The sequence below is a fragment of the Hemitrygon akajei genome, chromosome 3, assembly GCF_048418815.1.
Source record: "Hemitrygon akajei chromosome 3, sHemAka1.3, whole genome shotgun sequence".
Lineage (NCBI taxonomy): Eukaryota > Metazoa > Chordata > Chondrichthyes > Myliobatiformes > Dasyatidae > Hemitrygon > Hemitrygon akajei.
The window spans coordinates 185,486,775-185,505,231 of record NC_133126.1 but is presented as its reverse complement, the minus strand read 5'-3'; the positions used below and the strand labels follow the sequence as shown (position 1 = coordinate 185,505,231).

At 41.0% G+C, this 18,457-nt stretch overlaps 1 protein-coding gene across 4 annotated transcripts in view; it reads left to right on the top strand.

The window, feature by feature from the left end:
• LOC140725722 (transmembrane protein 145-like) overlaps positions 1-18,457 on the top strand; it is a 54,687-nt gene that overhangs the window by 3,807 nt on the left and 32,423 nt on the right. For 3 of the 4 annotated variants that reach the window (XM_073041570.1, XM_073041569.1, XM_073041567.1), the window contains exons 2-4: positions 10,836-10,910; positions 14,285-14,362; positions 16,334-16,420. In XM_073041570.1, coding sequence (XP_072897671.1) covers positions 10,836-10,910; positions 14,285-14,362; positions 16,334-16,420 — 240 coding nt within the window. The remainder of the gene's footprint in view (positions 1-10,835; positions 10,911-14,284; positions 14,363-16,333; positions 16,421-18,457) is intronic. The other variant, XM_073041571.1, reaches the window with a different exon arrangement.

Sequence of the window (18,457 nt, the reverse complement as noted above, 5' to 3'; positions counted from 1 at the left end):
CTGACGAAGGGTCTCGGCCCAAAACGTCGACAGTGCTTCTCCCTATAGATACTGCCTGGCCTGCTGTGTTCCACCAGTATTTTGTGTGTGTTGTTTGAATTTCCAGCGTCTGCAGATTTCCTCGTGTTTCCACTGGGGGATCAGCTGTTTTGGATTGGGTGCTGTGTTATGAACCGGAATTGGTTAGAGAGCTTGAGGTAAGGAACCATTAGGGGAGAAGTGATCATAATATGATAAAATTCACCCTGCAATTTGAGAGTGAGAAGCTAAAGTCAAATGTATCAGTATAGAGTAAAGGGAGTTACAGAGGCTCGAGAGAGGAGCTGGCCACTAGCAGGGATGATGGCAGAGCAGCAATGGCTGGAGTTTCTGGGAGCAATTTGGAAGACGCAGGATAGAAACATGCCAAAGATGAATAAGTATTCTAAAGGCAAGATGACACAACCATGCCTGACAAAGGAAGTCAAAGCCAACGTAAAAGCCAAAGAGAAGGCATATGATGGAGCAAAAATTTGTGGGAAGTTAGAGGATTGGGAAGCTTTTAAGAACTAACTGAAGGCAACTATAAGTTATAAAGAGGGGAAAGATAGAATATGAAGATAAGCTAGCCCATACTATTAAAGATGGTACCAAAAGTTTCTTCAGATATATAGGGCAAAATAGAGGCAAGAGTAGATAATCAGACTGCTGGAAAATGATGCTGGAAATGTAATGGAGGAAAGGAAATGGTGGATAAACTGAATAAGTATTTTGCATCAGAGTTCACTGTGGAAGACACTAGTGGTATGCCAGTGGTTGGAGAGCATCATAGGGCAGAAGTGAGTGAAGTTGCCATTACTAGGGAGAACAAAGTTCTGAAGGTAGATAAGTCACCTGGACCAGATGGTCTACATCCCAGCGTTCTGAAAAATGTGGCTGAAGAGATTGTGAAGGCCTTAGTAATGATCTTTCAAGAATCACTAGATTCTGGTATGATACCAGAGGAATGGAAAATTGCAAATATCACTCCACTATTCAAGAAGGGAGAGAGGCAGAAGAAATGATATTATAGGCCAGATAGTCTGACCTCAGTGGTTGGAAAGATGTTGGTATTAATAGTTAAGGATGTGGTCTTAGGTTATGTTGCCTTGGGGTATCTGGAGGCACATAATAAAATAGGCTGTAGTCAGCATGATTTCCTCAAGGGAAGATCTTGCTTGACAAATCTGTTGGAATTCTTTGAAGAAATAACAAGCAAAGGGGAATTGGTGGATGTGCACTTGGATTATCAGAAGGCCTTTGACAAGGTGCCACACATGAGGCTGCTAAACAAGTTAAGAGTCTGTGGTATTACAGGGAAGATACTAGCATGGATAGAGCTTTGGCTGATTGGCAGAGGGAAAGACTGGGGGTAAAATTAGCCTTTTCTGGTTGGCTGCTGGAGACTAGTGGTGTTCCACAGAGATCTGTGTTGGGACTGCTTTTTACATAAAACGTCAGTAATCTGGATAATAGAACTGATGCTTTGTGGCCAAGTTTGTGGTCAATATGAAGATTGGTGTAGGAGCAGATAGTGTTGAGGAAGCAGAGAGGTTGCAGAAGGATTTAGGAGAATGAAGAAAGGAGTGGCAGATGGAATAGTGTCAGGAAGTATATAGTCATGCACTTTGGGAGATGAAATAAAAATGTAGACTATTTTCTAAATGGAGGGGAAATTCAATAATCTAAGGAGTAAAGGGACTTGAGAGTACTTGTGCAGGATTCCCTAAAGGTTAATTTGCACAATGGTGAGGAAGGCAAATGCACTGTTAACATTTATTTTGAGAGGACTAGAATGTGAAAGCAAGGATGCAAAGCTGAGGCTTTTTCAGACGTTGGTAAGATCTCACTGGAGTATTGTGAGCAGTTTAGAGAACCTTACCCAAGAAAGGATATGCTGATATTGGCGAGGATTCAAAGGAGGTTCACAAAAGTGATTCCAGGATTGAAAGGCTTATCATTTGAGAAGCATTTGATTGTTCTGAAAGTGCCTATACTCACTGGAATTCAGAAGAACAAGGATGATCTCATTCAAACATATCGAATGTTGAAAGGCCTCGAAAGAGTGGATGTGAAGAGGCTGTTTCTTATGTGGGGAGTCTAAGCCCAGAGGACTCGACTTCAGAATAGAGGAACGTCAGTTTAGAATGGAAATGAGGAATTTCTTTAGTCAGAGAGTGATGAATCTGTGGAATTCATTGCCACAGGCAGTTGTGGAGGCCAAGTCATTTGGTATACTTAAAGCACAGGCTGATAAATTATTGGTTAGTCAGGACATGAAGGGCTGTGGGCAGAAGGCAGGAGATTGGATCTGAGAGAAAAATTGATTAATCATAATGACAAAGCAGACTCAATGTGACAATTGGCCTAATTCTGCTCCTATAACTTATGGTCTGACTGTATCCTCATTTATCGGTTTAAATTCCATCATTACTCTACCGTCTTACCAACTGATCAATATTGCCATAGAGTCTCAGAATACCTCCTAACTTCAGTGTTTCCAATTTTGTCATTTGTGAATTTACTAATCATACCTCCCACATGCACATAGAAGAGTACAACACACGAACAGGCCATTCAGCCCACAGTGCTGTGTCGTTCCAGCTAAAAAGCAAATCAAAAACACCCAAACACTAACACCTCCTACCCAAAATGTCTGTATCCCTCCATCTTCCTTACATCCATGTGACTATCAAAATGTTTCTCAAAAAGCCACTAATGTATTTGCCTCTGCCACCGTACCAGGCTGTGCATTCCAGGCATCCACGACTCTGAGTAAAAAAACTTATCCCTCACATGCTGCTCGAACCTTCAATGCATGGTCTCTGGTATCAGACATTTCAATCCTGAGAAACAGATACTCTGTCTGCTCCACCCATGCCTCTCATAATCTTGTAAATATCTATCAGATCTCCCCTCAGCTGCCGGCACTCTAGAGAAAACAACCCAGCCTCTCATGATAGCACGTGCCCTCTATGTCAGGCAGCATCCTAGAGAGAACCTTTCTTGCTCTCTCTCCAAAGCCTTCCCATAGTGGGGCACACTGAACTACGCAATACTCCAGATGTGGCCTAACCAGAGTCTTATAAAGTTGCAATATAACCTTTTGACTTTTGAACTCAATACCTCAACTAATACGAATTAACATCCCATAAGTATTCTTAACCACCTTATCAACCCGTGTAGCCACTTTCAAGGAGCTATGAACCTGGATCCCAAGATCTCTCTGCTCAGCAACACTGTTAAGGATCTTGTCCTTATCAATATACTGTCTCCTTGCATTTGCCCTACCAAGGTGCAACACCTCACATTTATCTGGGTTAAACTCCAACTGCTATTTCTCTGCCGATTGCTCTATGTCATACTGTATTCTTTGCCAGTCATCTACACTCTCCACAACTCCACCGATGTTGGTATCATCCGCAAATTTACTAACCCACCCATCTACATTTACATCCAGGTTATTAATACACATCACAAACAGCAGAGGTCCCAGAACAGATTCCTACCGAATACCATGAATATATAAAACAAACAGCAAGAGCACCTGCACCTTCATAGTAAACGGTATAAGACCATACAACATAGGAGCAGAATAATCATTTCTACCTACAGCACCTATAAAAAGTATTTACCCACTCGGGAAGTTATGTTTTATTGTTTTGCAACATTGAATCACAGTGGATTTAATTTGGCTTTTTTGACACTAATCAACAAAAAAGACTCTTTTGTGTCAAAGTAAAAAAAAATTCTACAAATTGGTCTAAATTGATTATAATTATTAAACACAAAATAATTTATTGCATAATTACTCATCCCCCTTCAAGTCAGTATTTAGAAGATCATCTTTGGCAGCAATTACAGCCTTGAGTCTGTGTGGATAGGTCTCTTATCAGTGTTGCACATCTGGACACTAATTTTTTTCCCCATATTTCTTTACAAAACTGCTCAATCTCAGTCAGAGTGCATGGGGATCGTGAATGAATGGCCCTTTTGCAAGTCCAGCCACAAATTCTCAATTGCATTGAAGTCTGGACTCTGACTTGGCCACTCCAGGACAATAACTGTTGTTTTTAAGCTGTTCCTGTATAGCATTGGCTTTATGCTTGAGGTCATTGTCTGGCTGGAAAACAAATCTTCTCCCAAGTCATAGTTCTCTTGCAGACTGCATCAGGTTTTCCTCCCGGATTTCCCTATATTTTGCTGCATTCTTTTTAGCTTCTACCTTCACAAGCCATTCAGGGCCTACTGTAGTGAAGCATCTCCACAGCCAACACTATGCTTTATGGTAGGAATGGTGTGTTTTTGATGATATGCAGTGTTTGAGTTATTCCAAACAAAGCATTTAGTCTGATGGCCAAAAAGCTCAATTTTGGTTTCATCAGTCCATAGAACCTTCGATCAGCTGACTTTAGAATCTCCCACGTGCCTTCTGGCAAACTCTAGCAGAGATTTCATGTGAGCTTTTCAACAGTGGCTTTCTCTTTGCCACTTTCCCATAAAGCTGCACAGATGAAGCACCTGGGCAACAGTTGTTGTATGCGCTGTTCCTGCCAATTCAACCCACTGGATCTTGTAATTCCTCCGGAGTTGTCGTAGATCTCTTGGTGGCTCCCCTACTAGTCCCTTTCTTGAACAGTCGTTAAGTTTTTGAGGACAACCTGCTCTAGGCAGATTTACATCAGTGCCATATTCTTTCCATTTCTAGATGATTGACTTAACTGTACTCCAAGGGATATTCAGTGACTTGGAAATTTTCTTGTCTCCATCTCCTGACGTGCTTTTCAATAACCTTCTTTGGAGTTGCTTGGAGTGTTTTGTCTTTATGGTGTAGTTTTTACCAGGATATGGACTCACCAGCAGTTGGACCTTCTGGATACAGGTGTATTTTTACTACATTCAACTGAAACACCTTGACTGCACATGGTGATCTCCTTTTAACTAATTATGTGACTTCTGAAATCAATTGGCTGCACCAGTGATGATTTGTGTGTCATAATAAAGGGGGTGAAGATCCTATGCAATCAATTATTTTGTGTTTTATATTTGTAATTAGTTTAGATCACTTTGTAGAGACCTGTTTTCACTTTGACATGGAAGAGTCTTTTCTGTTGATCATTGTTTTTTTTTAAAAAAAGCCAAATTAAATCCCTGTGATTCAATGTTGTGAAACAATAAAAGTGAAAATATCCAGGGAGCGGGGTTGATTACTTCTTATGGGCTCTGTATATGGCTGTTTAACTGACGGCTCAAGGGTAGCAGATATTAGGTGTATTTCCCCTTAAAGGAGGGTGTTAACTCACTCCGTGTATTACTCTCACTTAGATTTCTTTTCATGTTGACTGAGTTTTGAAGAGCAAGTTACACAGTTTGGAAAACAGGCCCTAGAGCCCAACTTGTCCATGCCAACCAAGTTTCCTTTTCGAGTTAGACCCATTTGGCTGCATTTGAACAATATCCCTCTCAACCAGCAGTTCCCAAAGTGAGCGATATCACCACCCCTCCCCTGGAGGCAGTGGGAGGGGGCTGAGTAGTGAGGGGGCAGCTGAGGAATTAATTTAAGAAATGAATTAGTTATAAGTATTTGATTCCTTGTGTATCATAATTGATTACGATGACCATGTGATCACTTCATCTCTTACCAACCCATTGTTCTTTTAGACCATGGTTTGCAAAGTGTGTGATATTGCACGCCCCCCCCCCCGGGGGGCAGTGGGAGTTTCTAAGGGGGCAATAAAGTAAGGGGGTTGTGGGGTTCAGTCGGTAGTTTTAAACTCCACTGCCCTGGGAAAAAGTTGTGGCCATTCACCTTAAAACCTCATGATTTTATATCCCTCTGTGAAGTCAACCTTCAGCCATCTAAGCTGCAGGAGAAAAAGCTGAATCCTATGCAATCTCTCCTTGTAACTCATGCTATCCAGTCTGGAACATCCTTATGAATCTTTGTTGCATCATTGTTCTTAATGACATTGTTCATAGAGTTAGACAACCAGAACTGCTCACAAGCCAATGGGAGTAGTAGTTCCTCTCATGGGGTTCTTCTTCTCCTCACCTACCACCCCACTAGTCTCCTTGTCCAGCACATAACTCTCCATTACTTCCGCCATCTCCAATGGGACCACATCAAGAAGATCTTTCCCTCCATCCCCACTTTCTACTTTCCTCAGGGATCTCTCCCTACACTCCCACTTGCCTCTCCCCACTGACCTCCCTCCTGGTACTTATGCTTGCAAACAGAATAAATGCCACACCTGCCCCTACACTTCATCCAGGTGAGGCGACACTTCACCTGTGAGTCTGTTGGGGTCATCTACTGTATCCAGCGTGGCATCCTTTATTTTGGTGAGGCCCAGTGTAGATTGGGAGGCCACTTCACTGAGCCCCTATGCTGCATCTGGCAGAAAAAGCGGGAGCTCCCGGTGGCCACCATTTCACTTCTATTTTTCATTCCCGTTCTGCCATGTCAGTCCATGACCTCCTCTAACTGCCACGATGAGGCCACACTCAGGTTGGATGAGCAACACCTTGTTTTCCTTCTGGGTAGCCTCCAACCTGATGGCATGAACATCAATTTCTCAAACTTCTGATAATTGCCCCCTCTTCATCATACCCCATTCTCGTTTCCCTCTCTCACTTGCCCATCATCTCCTTCTGGTGCTCCTCCCCCTTCCCTTTCTTCCATGGTCTTCTGTCCTCTCACATCAGATTCCCCCTTCTGCAGCCCTGTATCTCTTTCACCAATCAACTTCCCAGCTCTTTACTTCACCTCCTCCCCCTCTCCCAGTTCACCAATAACCTACATCCTTGTACTTCCTTCCCTCCCCCCCCCCCCCCCCCACCTTCTAACTCTGACTTCTTTCTTTCCAGTCCTAATCAAGTGTCTTGGCCAGAGACACCAACTGTTTACCCTTTAACATGGATAGTGCCTGGCCTGCTGAGTTCCTCCAGCACTTTGTGTGTGTTGCTTGGGGGAAGTAGTATTACATTTTAATGGACTACAATACACTCAGCTCCAACAACCTGGGTTCCATTCTGGCCTCTGTCTGATTTACATGTTCTTCCTGTGACTGTGTGTGTTTCCTCTGAGCACTCAGGTTTTCTTCCACATCCTAAAAAGAACATGCAGGTTTAAAGGTTATTTAACCACTGTAAGTTGTCCCCAGCATAGTGTGGTGGTAGCAGCACTAGGAATGTGGGAATGTCAGTCACATGGACTATTAGTGAGTTGGCATTGACTCAGTGGCCTCCTATGTTGTAAAGAAATATGGAAATTGAATATTTGGTCTGCAAACTGTGGAATACAAGAGTTATTGTAATGTGAGGGTGACACAATAGAATAGAGGTTAGCATAATGCAATTATAGCACCAGCGATTACCGACTGGGGTTCAGTAACTGCTTGTAAGGAGTTTGTGCATCCTTCCTGTGACCACATGGGTTTCCTCTGGATGCTCCAGTTCCCTCCCACATTCCGAAGATGTACATTTAGGGTTTGTGAGTTGTGGGGATGCTATGTTGGCGCCAGAAGTGGCAAACTTCGTGGGCTGCCCAGCACAACCCTCTCTGATTTGATTTGATACAGACGTTGATCATGTGGTTAGTCAGAGGCTTCTTCCCAGGGCTGAAATGGCTAGCACGAGAGGGCACAGTTTTCAGGTGCTTGGAAGTAGGTACAGAGGAGATGTCAGGGATAAGATTTTTACACAGAGAGTGGTGAGTGCGTGGAATGGGCTGCCGGCGGCAGCGGTGGAGACGGAAACAATGGGATCTTTTAAGGGACTCCTGGATGGCTACGTGGAGCTTAGAGAAATAGAGGGCTATGGGTAAAGCTTAAGTAGTTCTAAGGTAGGGACATGTTCGGCACAGCTTTGTGGGCCAAAGGGTCTGTATTGTGCTATATGTTTTCTATGTTTCTATGTTACATATTTCACTGTATGCTTTGATGTACACATGACAAATAAAGCTAATCTTTAATGTTTTGAGTCAGTGCTGGATAATGCCCATCATTCTGAAACCATCCAATGTGAGTGTTATCATTTACTGGGAAGACAGAGTTCTCATTTACTCACCAACTGAAGTCTTCTGATTGCTTATCCTGTGAATGTTTGACAATCATGCCTTGTTTCTGCAGTTCTACATCTGTCACATGGAAAAAACTGATAAATTAGTGGGAATATCTATTTTTAATTAAATTATTGGCAACAATTGTGGAATGATGTGACTTCTACTTGTGGGTAGCCAGAACATTAGTGGAGCCTCATGCATCTTAAGCAGAACATTGTTTTAGTGATATCTATTTTTAGTTGAAGCCCTTTTAAAAAGGATGCCATTTTAATTGGATTTTTAGAGTTGTTAACAAGGGGATATCCATAGTCTCTTTATGTACTGATTTGAGTTATTGAGATATATCATCATTGGATAATTTGCATTGATATGCTTTTGCATTTTATTTATTTTAAGTGCATAAGTCAGTTGAAAGATTTTACCATACTTCCTGTTCTGACACACACATCACTTCAAGGGTCTTCAGGTTTTTTGAGGAGATTTTGCCAGATGTTTGCTCTTAAAGTCACTTGATATTGTCAGCTGTTTGATAAGGCCACCTAGAAGTCATTTGGGACTTGGACCATATTTGTTTTAGGAATTTTGATAGATTCCCTCCTACTTCTGTAATAGAAGGACCCTGCTCAGGAGAGTTCCGGTCATATCTGATAAGACTTAAAAGTTCAAAGTAAATTTACTATCAACATATGTATACATATAAAACAAATTCCAAAGATAGGCTTTAAAGTTATTTATACCACAGAAAGAGACATTTATTCCTACACATCAGTGTTCTGTGTTCTGCACATTTTCTTCACTTCACTGAATCAGCATCCCCTTCTAATCTCTTTCCCACTGTCACGTACCCTGTGACGGGTTAAAGAACCAGCAGAAATGGAAAACACTTTGGAGTCTGGTATTGCTAATAACTAATAGTGTTTATTAGTAACTACGCAATACAGTACTATAAATGCAGATATATCAAACAGGTTAGCAATGATATATATGTACAGAAATGTGGAAATAGGAACAAAACTAGGCTCTTTCAAACCTAGGGGTGGATGGATATAGTCTTACGATGATGAAGAGAGTTCAGTTCAGTTTAAGGTAGTCAGTTGAGTAGCATTGGAGGGAGAGAGAGAGGTGAGCAGTGAGCTGATGCCGTTGATCTTCTCGTTGTCTTCCGAAATCCTATTGAAGTCACCGACTGACCATAACACATGCAACCGTTCTTCAGTGATGGAATTATCACCCAGGCAAGGGTGGACACACAAATAATTCCCCACTGGTTACACCTTTTCACACTGCGAGAGCCACTGATCGATTTCCCCAAATCGATCCTCCAAAAACCCACCCTCACGTGGGCGCAACAAAGCTCGTTCAGTGTCCAAAACTGTGTGTCTGCCTGTGTATCAGCGGACCTGGTATTTATCCCCACATGCTGGACACCCGCTGTCCATCAACCTGCTCCGCCCTCTTCTCTCTCTAAGAGTTTTACAAGCAGGCAAGTGTCCTTGTGGAAAGGTAAACAGGCTTGTAGAGAAACCATAACATCAATCTTTCAAGCAGTCTCTGTCTGTCTCTCTCTCAGTGCATTGGGCGCCTCCCTCTCTCTCTTAATAGCAGCACAGTTCATAGGGTCAATTCTGGACCCCATCACAAACTAGGGTCATTTCTGGACCCTGTCACACCACCTTGTGTTTATCTCCTTCCCCTTACATGTACCTCAAAGTCACAGCAAATGTATTATCGAAGTAATATATGTCATGATATACTACTCTGAGAATTATTTTCTTGCATGCATTTACAGGAAAATAAAGAAATATAACAGGATATATGAGAAAAAACTATACACAAATAAAGACTGATTGTCTTTATTCATCCCTTTCTGTGGTCTTTAGTGATCTGGTAATTGAACTCTTCTGAAGGTCACTTCTAGTAATGTTACTTGAGAGAAGAGTGATACTTTGCATTGTGTAGAAACAAAGGTGGGAAATGAATCAGAAGTGAAACAGTAGATGTAAAAGTGTAAAGATTAATAGGCAGAAATAAAAATATGAAATCTACAGAAAGGAGAGATGAACTTGCATGAAGGCCAACCTATACGAAGCCAACGAAGATTACATTGTACACTGCCAATGGTACACAGAAGCTGTTTTTATTTCAGTCAAGTTTTAATTAACAAACTATATACAGTAAAAGTCTGATAACCTACGATCTAGCAATTGGAAATTGTGATGAGCCAGATGCTGAACCAGGTAATGTTTCACTCACTGGCGCCCTGGTTCCCACTCTCCCTCTAGCATACTAGGATCCCTGTTTTTGTACTCACTTACCACTTGCTGGAGCCCTAGATTTCATATTCCTTTTCAATTCATCTGGTTCACTAGAAAAATTAATTATCATATTATGTAAAATGTTTCTTTTTAAAAAAAGTGAATTAAAAGCTTGTTGAGGTATTGTGAAATCTGCCAGTTTGGCCCAATAAAGTCCTGATCATGTTAGATTATTGGAGTTTTACTGTGTATTTCTGTGACGAACAAAATAATACACAGCAGATGAATTGTGGAATTATATCTAGACAAATAAAGTCAATCTTTAAGCTTTTTATCTTTCATTTGTATCTTGAATATAAGTATACTTGGTTAAGCAGGAATGCACATACTGGCAAATTTGTCTTTTAATTTTAGTTATTTCAGAGCTTTATGGGATTTTTGCAGTATTTTAAGCAATTTTCTGTTTTGTTACTAATGAAATTTGTTTATTTTTGTTTCAGAATTGGGTTTTCTTGACCAAATTTTGTTTCCTACCTGAAAATGGGCAGATCAGTTACCATATAAGATATCCCATGGTAAGTGACTGCTGATGCCAGTATCTGGAGCAACAAACAATGTGCTGGAGGAACTCAGCATGTCAAGTATCATCTGTGGGAAAAGAAACTGTCAACGTTTTGTGTCCTGATGCAGGGTTCTGACCGGAAACATTGACTATACCTTTCCCCTCACAGATGCTGCATGACCTGCTTAGTTAATCCCGCTTGGCTGTTTGTTACCCCAAGTTAAGTGCTAAATTAAAACATCCTGATGTTTTGGTATTTGTGAAAAAGACGGGAAATCCTGAAGTATACCAGTGAACCGATTGACTAACAGATCCAGCAGTGAACCAACTGGTTAGTTGGCCCAGCAGTGCGTGAAGTAACTTACAAGAGGTTTTTTTTTAAATTTCTCTATATACCTTTGTATTTTTTGACTAATTTAATGCTCTGTCCAGTACAACTAAATATTAGAGTTAGCTTAGGAGTGATTTTAATCAATTAAGCTTTTACTTGCCTGAGCGCTCTGCTTTTTTGTATCACACACAAAATATGCTGGAGGATCTCAGCAGACCAAGTGGCATCTATGGAAAAACAGTACAGTCAACGTTTCGGGCTGAGATATCTGGATTTCCAGCATCTGCAGATTTTCTCAGTTTCTGCTTTTTTGTATCTCCATCAGTGAAAATCATTTCCATGTCACCCTGTGGTATGCTTGCTTACTGCTCCAAGGGGTCATTAACTACATTGTCTGGAACCTATTCCAGACTGAGTTGGTACAGGCTGAGTACATCATCATCATCATCAGGTGCCAAGCCCAGTTTGAGCTTTGACTGCCATGGCCCACACACTCCTGTTTCGGGTCAAGTGGATCAGTACATTGGTGTTCATTTCCAGTTCTCTGGCTGCTGTCTACATCGTCATTTGTCTTTGCCTTGAGTACACCTTTTCCAAAATGCTTGAGGCTGGTCGTGTTTCAGATTTTGGGATATATAATGAATAGCTTGGGATCGCCATCATTTCGGATTCTGAATTTATGTGCTGCTGGTAAGAAGTCTTTATCTCACACTTGTTCATCACACATATGTTCTTAACAGCTTCTACTCCAGGACGGCTTCTTCCAACAGGCTCTCAGAATGATTAATTCACATTGATACATTTGTATTTCTAAGCTATATTGACTTCTGTATATTTTACTGTACATATTATTTATTTCAAATCACTGCAATTTGCAGATTTCACATTCAGACGTAAAGATTTTTACTCCTCATGTACGTGAAGGATGTAAAAAAAATAAAGTCGATTCAATTCTATTCAACAGTAAAAATTATTCTATACCATTAATGTAATGAAACTATAATGTGTGCAGGGTAACAAAAACAGCACAGCAGCATTGGGAGAATACCTGAATCAGCTGTTGAACATCAAACAGGCTTTCAGTCTCCTCCTACAATGCAGTGTTTTGATTAAAAGGTTACAGTACACTGTATTTGTAGTTTACTCTTTTAGGTTTTATGTAAGGTATAAAGCAATCAGCTTCGCAGACTTGTTCTGGTGTTAGTTTCATCAGCGACGATCTTTGCAAACTTAGCAATGAATGTCTCTGCTGCTTCGTGACCAGCAGATGCTTTATCTTTAAAAAAAAATTTAAATCTTAAAAAATTTAATTCCATGCCTCTTCTTAAATTTCTGCAACCAGCCTGCTGAACATTCAGTTAAGTTCAATTTTCAGTTTGCTGTGATAGGTCTTTGCTTGTTTCTTGATCAGCATAACATTAAGCGGCATATGTTCACTCCAACGCTGACCAATTCACTCTTTCAAATCACGATTGATAGATAGATAGATATAGATACTTTATTCATCCCCATGGGGAAATTCAACTTTTTCCCAATGTCGCATACACTTGTTGTAGCAAAACTAATTTCATACAATACTTAACTCAGTAAAAAATATGATATGCATCTAAATCACTATCTCAAAAAGCATTAATAATAGCTTTTAAAAAGTTCTTAAGTCCTGGCGGTAGAATTGTAAAGCCTAATGGCATTGGGGGGTATTGACCTCTTCATCCTGTCTGAGGAGCATTGCATCGATAGTAACCTGTCGCTGAAACTGCTTCTCTGTCTCTGGATGGTGCTATGTAGAGGATGTTCAGAGTTATCCATAATTGACCGTAGCCTACTCAGCGCCCTTCGCTCAGCTACCAATGTTAAACTCTCCAGTACTTTGCCCACGACAGAGCCCGCCTTCCTTACCAGCTTATTAAGACGTGAGGCGTCCCTCTTCTTAATGCTTCCTCCCCAACACGCCACCACAAAGAAGAGGGCGCTCTCCACAACTGACCTATAGAACATCTTCAGCATCTCACTACAGACATTGAATGACTCCAACCTTCTAAGGAAGTACAGTCGACTCTGCCTTCCTGCACAAGGCATTCATTTTTCACTTTAAGCAGTGTTTTTCTATTTTTCATTAACTTCTGTTGATCAAGTGAGGTCACTTCTCTGAACTGTCTGGTGTGCAAAGACTTGCACAGTACGTTGGAACCTTCCCAGTGCCTTCTGGAGTTTTCCATTTGTGACATCATGTCAGGCTTTAAAAAAGTCAGATTTTGTTTAAGGGGTACTCAACCTGTACGGATTTCCTGAATCTTAATATAGTTTATAAAACAATAACTTTCAAGCAGCTGGATCGTACAATACCAGGCAGATCACTGGTTTTACTCAATGCTCCAGTGACTTGAGATGGGTAGAAGGCTAATCAACCATGCAGCCAATTCAAGTTAAAATTCCCACCTCCTCCCCCGCAAATTTTGATGTGTTTAGTTTGGTACATGCTCACTTTTTGTCTTTTTAATACTGACCAGCCATTTACTTTAGAAGAGAACTGTTTAGAGAATGAATGTAGCAAAAAAAAATTATATTTAGTGTAAGTGATTGCAGTTCTTAGATTTTCTTCCATTATTCCACGGTAACATTTGATTTCCACTGCAGGTAGAAATTGTGATCAGTGACAAACCTAAATTTAGAAAGGGCTTCCGTACACAGGGCACACTAAAGCAGTGAGAGTGGTTTTATTTTAGTAATATTGAAAAAATAAAATGATTGATGATATCCAAAATGAACTTATTTAAAATTGCCGTTCACATACCAGTTTACTAAAAACGACAGTAGTTAAACTAGTTCACTCCAATAACTGTCTGTATTGTCCAGGATTCACCACTAGGAGGTGTGTTAGAGCAACCCAAGATCTCTGTAACAACGATAAGGAATTTAATTATGAAAAATCAAATTTGCAGTAGATCATGTTTGTAGGATATCATACAGTCTGTTATATAATAATATATTGTAAAATATTTGTTTGAAATATAAAAAATTAACATTTCTATTATGTATTAAAATTATTTCTGAAGGAAAAACATGAAGTAAATTTGCTATTTTACTATGATGAGAAGAATCAGTGGCGCTCTGTGTACAAGAATAACTCAAAGGTGGGTCTGGCGACAAAACGTAGTTGAAATAAAAATACCAGTAAGAACAGATAAACTATTTTACTGTTGGTAAAGTAGCTTTTTCAGAAGCAAGTGAAAACAAGGCCTGTGAGCAGTACACACAGTGTATAGTGCATTTATTTAACACACATTTACTGCCACAGAGTGTAAAATGTCGCACTCTGTGTCAGCAGTGTTTGGAGTTCTGGCAAAAGTTTACAAAGACCTGATGCAGTTTCCAGGCCTTAGAGGTTGCAAGGATTGTTGAGGATGTTGTCTCTTAGATCAAATTCTCACTATGTGCAAGGTTTGTTGATCGCCCACATTGTAGTTGTGTGTTCCTACAGACAGGGAATATCAGGATATTGAAAAAATAGCAGCAGGAGTATAGTAATTCCACATGGTCTGGTACAGCAGTTTGAATACACAGGAAAGCAAGAAGCTGCAGAGGGTAGTGTAACCCCATTACAGTGCCAGCAATACTAGGTTCAATTCCACAGTTCTCTGTAAGGAGTTTGTCAATGTTCAATGAACAAAGTCATACTTTTAATTTTGTCATTTTACCAACAAATAAACAATAAAACTTAAGTATTTACACTCTAATATATAAATAATATGACTGTATTACGAAAACTAGTGTTGCCATAACTTTGGGCTGAATATGAACCCTCATGCACTGCTCCTTTTGGCCATTCCTCCAGATCTTGTCTTTGCTTTGAGGTTCATTTTCTTGCAGGTGTTCTTTGTAGGACAAAGAAATGCATTAGAGTTGATGAAAAACTGCACACAAAGACTGACAAACAGTCAATGTGCAAAGGAAGACAAACTGCAAATACAGTAAATAAATAATATTGAGAACGTGGGTTGTAGAGTCGTTGAAAGTTAGTCTATAGGTAATGGAATCAGCTCAGAGTTGAAGTGAATGAAGCTATCCGTGCTGGTTCAGGAGCCTGATGGTTGAAGGTTCATAACTGTTCCTGAACCTGCTGGTGTGTGACCTCAGGCTCCTGAATCTCCTTCCTATTGGCAGTAGCGAGAAGAGAGTGTGTCCTGGATGGCGAGTGTCCCAAGATGAAATTCTGCTTTCTTGTGGCAGTACTCCTTATAGATGTGCTCAATCCTGGGGATTGGAATGATGCTTGGAATTCTGTGGAGTCTTGCTGGAGTAAATGACAAGGAAAGTATTATCTGCCTAAATGGCCTCGCTTAAAGTTTGAGCCAAGAAAATTTTGTCAGGAGCAGCAGGGGCATATTTGATTCAGTAAGAATTTGCGGATAAAGATCATGAACTGATTGAGATTTCCCTATCAGGGATCTTGAGACATTTTCTAACACCTGAGCTGCTACTGTGAATAAATCACTGTACATAGTGTAGACCAGTGGACCTATTGCTTAGTGATATTGGTCCATGGCATAAAAAAGTTTGGGAGCCCCTGTTCTAAACTATTTGGTCCAATTTCTCGACAAAGCCCTGCAGTTCATGACCATCAAAAAGAGCTATTTAATTTACTTGCAAGGTCCTGGAAAAACAAAGACATGCTGAAAATCAAAGAAGTGGAGCAGTTCAAATTGATGCAGAAAATGATGGTAATATTCAGTTAGTCAGTGTTTGTGGAGAGAAAAACAGCTAAGAGTTTAGGTGTGTAACGTTTCATCAGAACTGGGAATACTTCAGAGGGGGAGTAACTTTTAGGTTGTTGCATTGTTATCCATTTTAATTTCGACCTTTGACACAATCAATTTCTTCCCATTCCACTGTCATCCCCACCTCAAATTTTTATGCCTCATAAGCTTGTTTTATTTCTAATGTTATTTTTTGGTGATAGTGGCCATTGACCTGAGACTTAAACTTTATTTTTCTCTCTATAGTGCTCCTCTGTTCAGTCACTGCCGGTCGAATATTTCTGTTTTTATATCGCGTTACCTTGTTCTGTTATTCATACTCACTTTAATCTGAAAATGTTCAATTAGAGCTGTTGGAGTAAAGAAGCAGTGGCTGCCGCTGGAAATAATCAGCTGTTGAACCTCACTCATGACTTTCCGTTGTCTGGTTGCCTGGTATGTATTCAGTATTTATCTGTAGTCATGTGCACTGTGATGAATGGTAAATGAGGAAAAGCAAACGTTTTTTCATCATGTAGAGTAGGTAGCATATTTGGGGAAAAGGTGGGAGGAATCAACAACGACAAATAGAAGTGACTGTAGCCGTATGATTCAAATTTTTAACAGCATAATTGAAGACTCCTTCCCCCTCAGACATTTCTCCTACCCTCTTCCATCAGGCAGAAGATACTGAATTTTGAAAGCATGTAGCACTGGGCTCAGTGCATCTATCCTGTTATAAGTCTATTAAATGGCTCCATTATAAGATAAGAAGGCCCCTTGATCTCACAGTCTACCTCATTATGATCTTCCACATTATTGTTCACCTGCACTACACTTTATTTGTGGCTGTTATACTTTATTCTGCATTCTCTTGTATGTTTTACCTCAATGCACTGTGTGATGATTTGATCTGTAAGAACACTGCAAGGCAAGGTTTTCACTGTCTTTCAGTACATGTGACAATAATAAAACAATTTCAGTTCGAGGAATGCATGAGGATAGTTAAGAGCAATTTAAGATTGACCACACTAACAGATATAGTCTACAGCCCATGTAATGTAACAAAGAAGAGATATGCACATTAAGTAGGGCAAAGAGCAAAATACATGCAGTTATCAAGGCTGTGAAGCAACAATATAGGGAGGATTCACAACGAATGGCACACGTGACTTGTGGCAAGGGCTGCATACCATCGCAGATGTCAAAGCCAAACGTTGTGGTGCCGCCAACACCGCAGCCTCTCTCCCAGATGAGAGCGATCACTTTTACGCTCGGTTCGATGTCGCTAACTCTGAGCCTCTGAGGAAAGCCACCGCTACAGCCTGCAACCTGGTCATCTGTGAGGCTGAGGTACCCAGATGTTTCCATCGAGTGGACAGTCACAAGGCTGCTGGACCAGACGGCATCCCAGGGCGAGCACTCAGGATGTGTGCAGCACAACTGGCTTACTGATATTTTTAATCTCTCCCTCTCCCAGTGTAGAGTGCCCTCCTGTTTCAAATTATCCCTGTACAAATTGTCCCTGTACAAAAAAAGACCAAGGTAACATGCCTAAGCGACGGGTGACCTGTCACACTCACCTCAATGATAAGCAAATGCTTTGAGAGGCTGGTCAAGGATTACATCTGCAGCTTGCTACCACCCAAACTGGACCCCTACAATGTGCCTACTGACACAATGAATTGACAGCTGACGCAATAGCAACAGCTCTACACACCGTCCTTACACATCTGGAGAAGAAGGATGCTTATGTGAGGATGCTGTTCTTGGACTACAGTTCAACATTCAACACCATTGTTCCATCCAGGCTCGACAAGAAACTCAGAGACTTTGGCCTTGATCCTGCCTTGCGCAGCTGGATCCTGGACTTCCTGTCAGATCGCCAGCAGGTGGTAAGAGTGGATTCCCTCACCTCCAACCCTCTCAATACAGGAGCCCCTCAGGGCTGTGTACTGAGTCCCCTCCTTTACTTCCTGTTTACCCATGACTGTCTTGCCACCCACAGCTCCAATCTGCTAATTAAATTTGCTGATGACACTACATTGATTGGCCTTATCTCAAACAATAATGAGGTGGCCTACAGGGAAGGAGTAATCTCTCTGACACAGTGGTGTCAAGAGAACAACCTCTTGCTCAATGTTGCAAAAACAAAGGAGCTGGTTGTGGACTACAGGAGGAATGCAGACAGACTAACCCCTATTGGCATCAATGGATCTGGGCTTGAGAGTGTCAACAGCTTCAAGTTCTTCAGCATGCACATCACCGAGGACCTCACGTGGTCTGTACACACCAGCTGTGGTGAAAAAGGCACAATAGCACCCCTTACACCTCAGACGGTTGAGGAAGTTTGGTATGGACCCACAGATCCCAACAACAACTGAGAGCATCCTGACTGGCTGTATCACTGCCTGGTATGGGAACTGTACCTCCCTTAATCACAGGGCTTTGCAGAGAGTGGTGCAGACAGCCCATCGCATCTGTAGTTGTGAA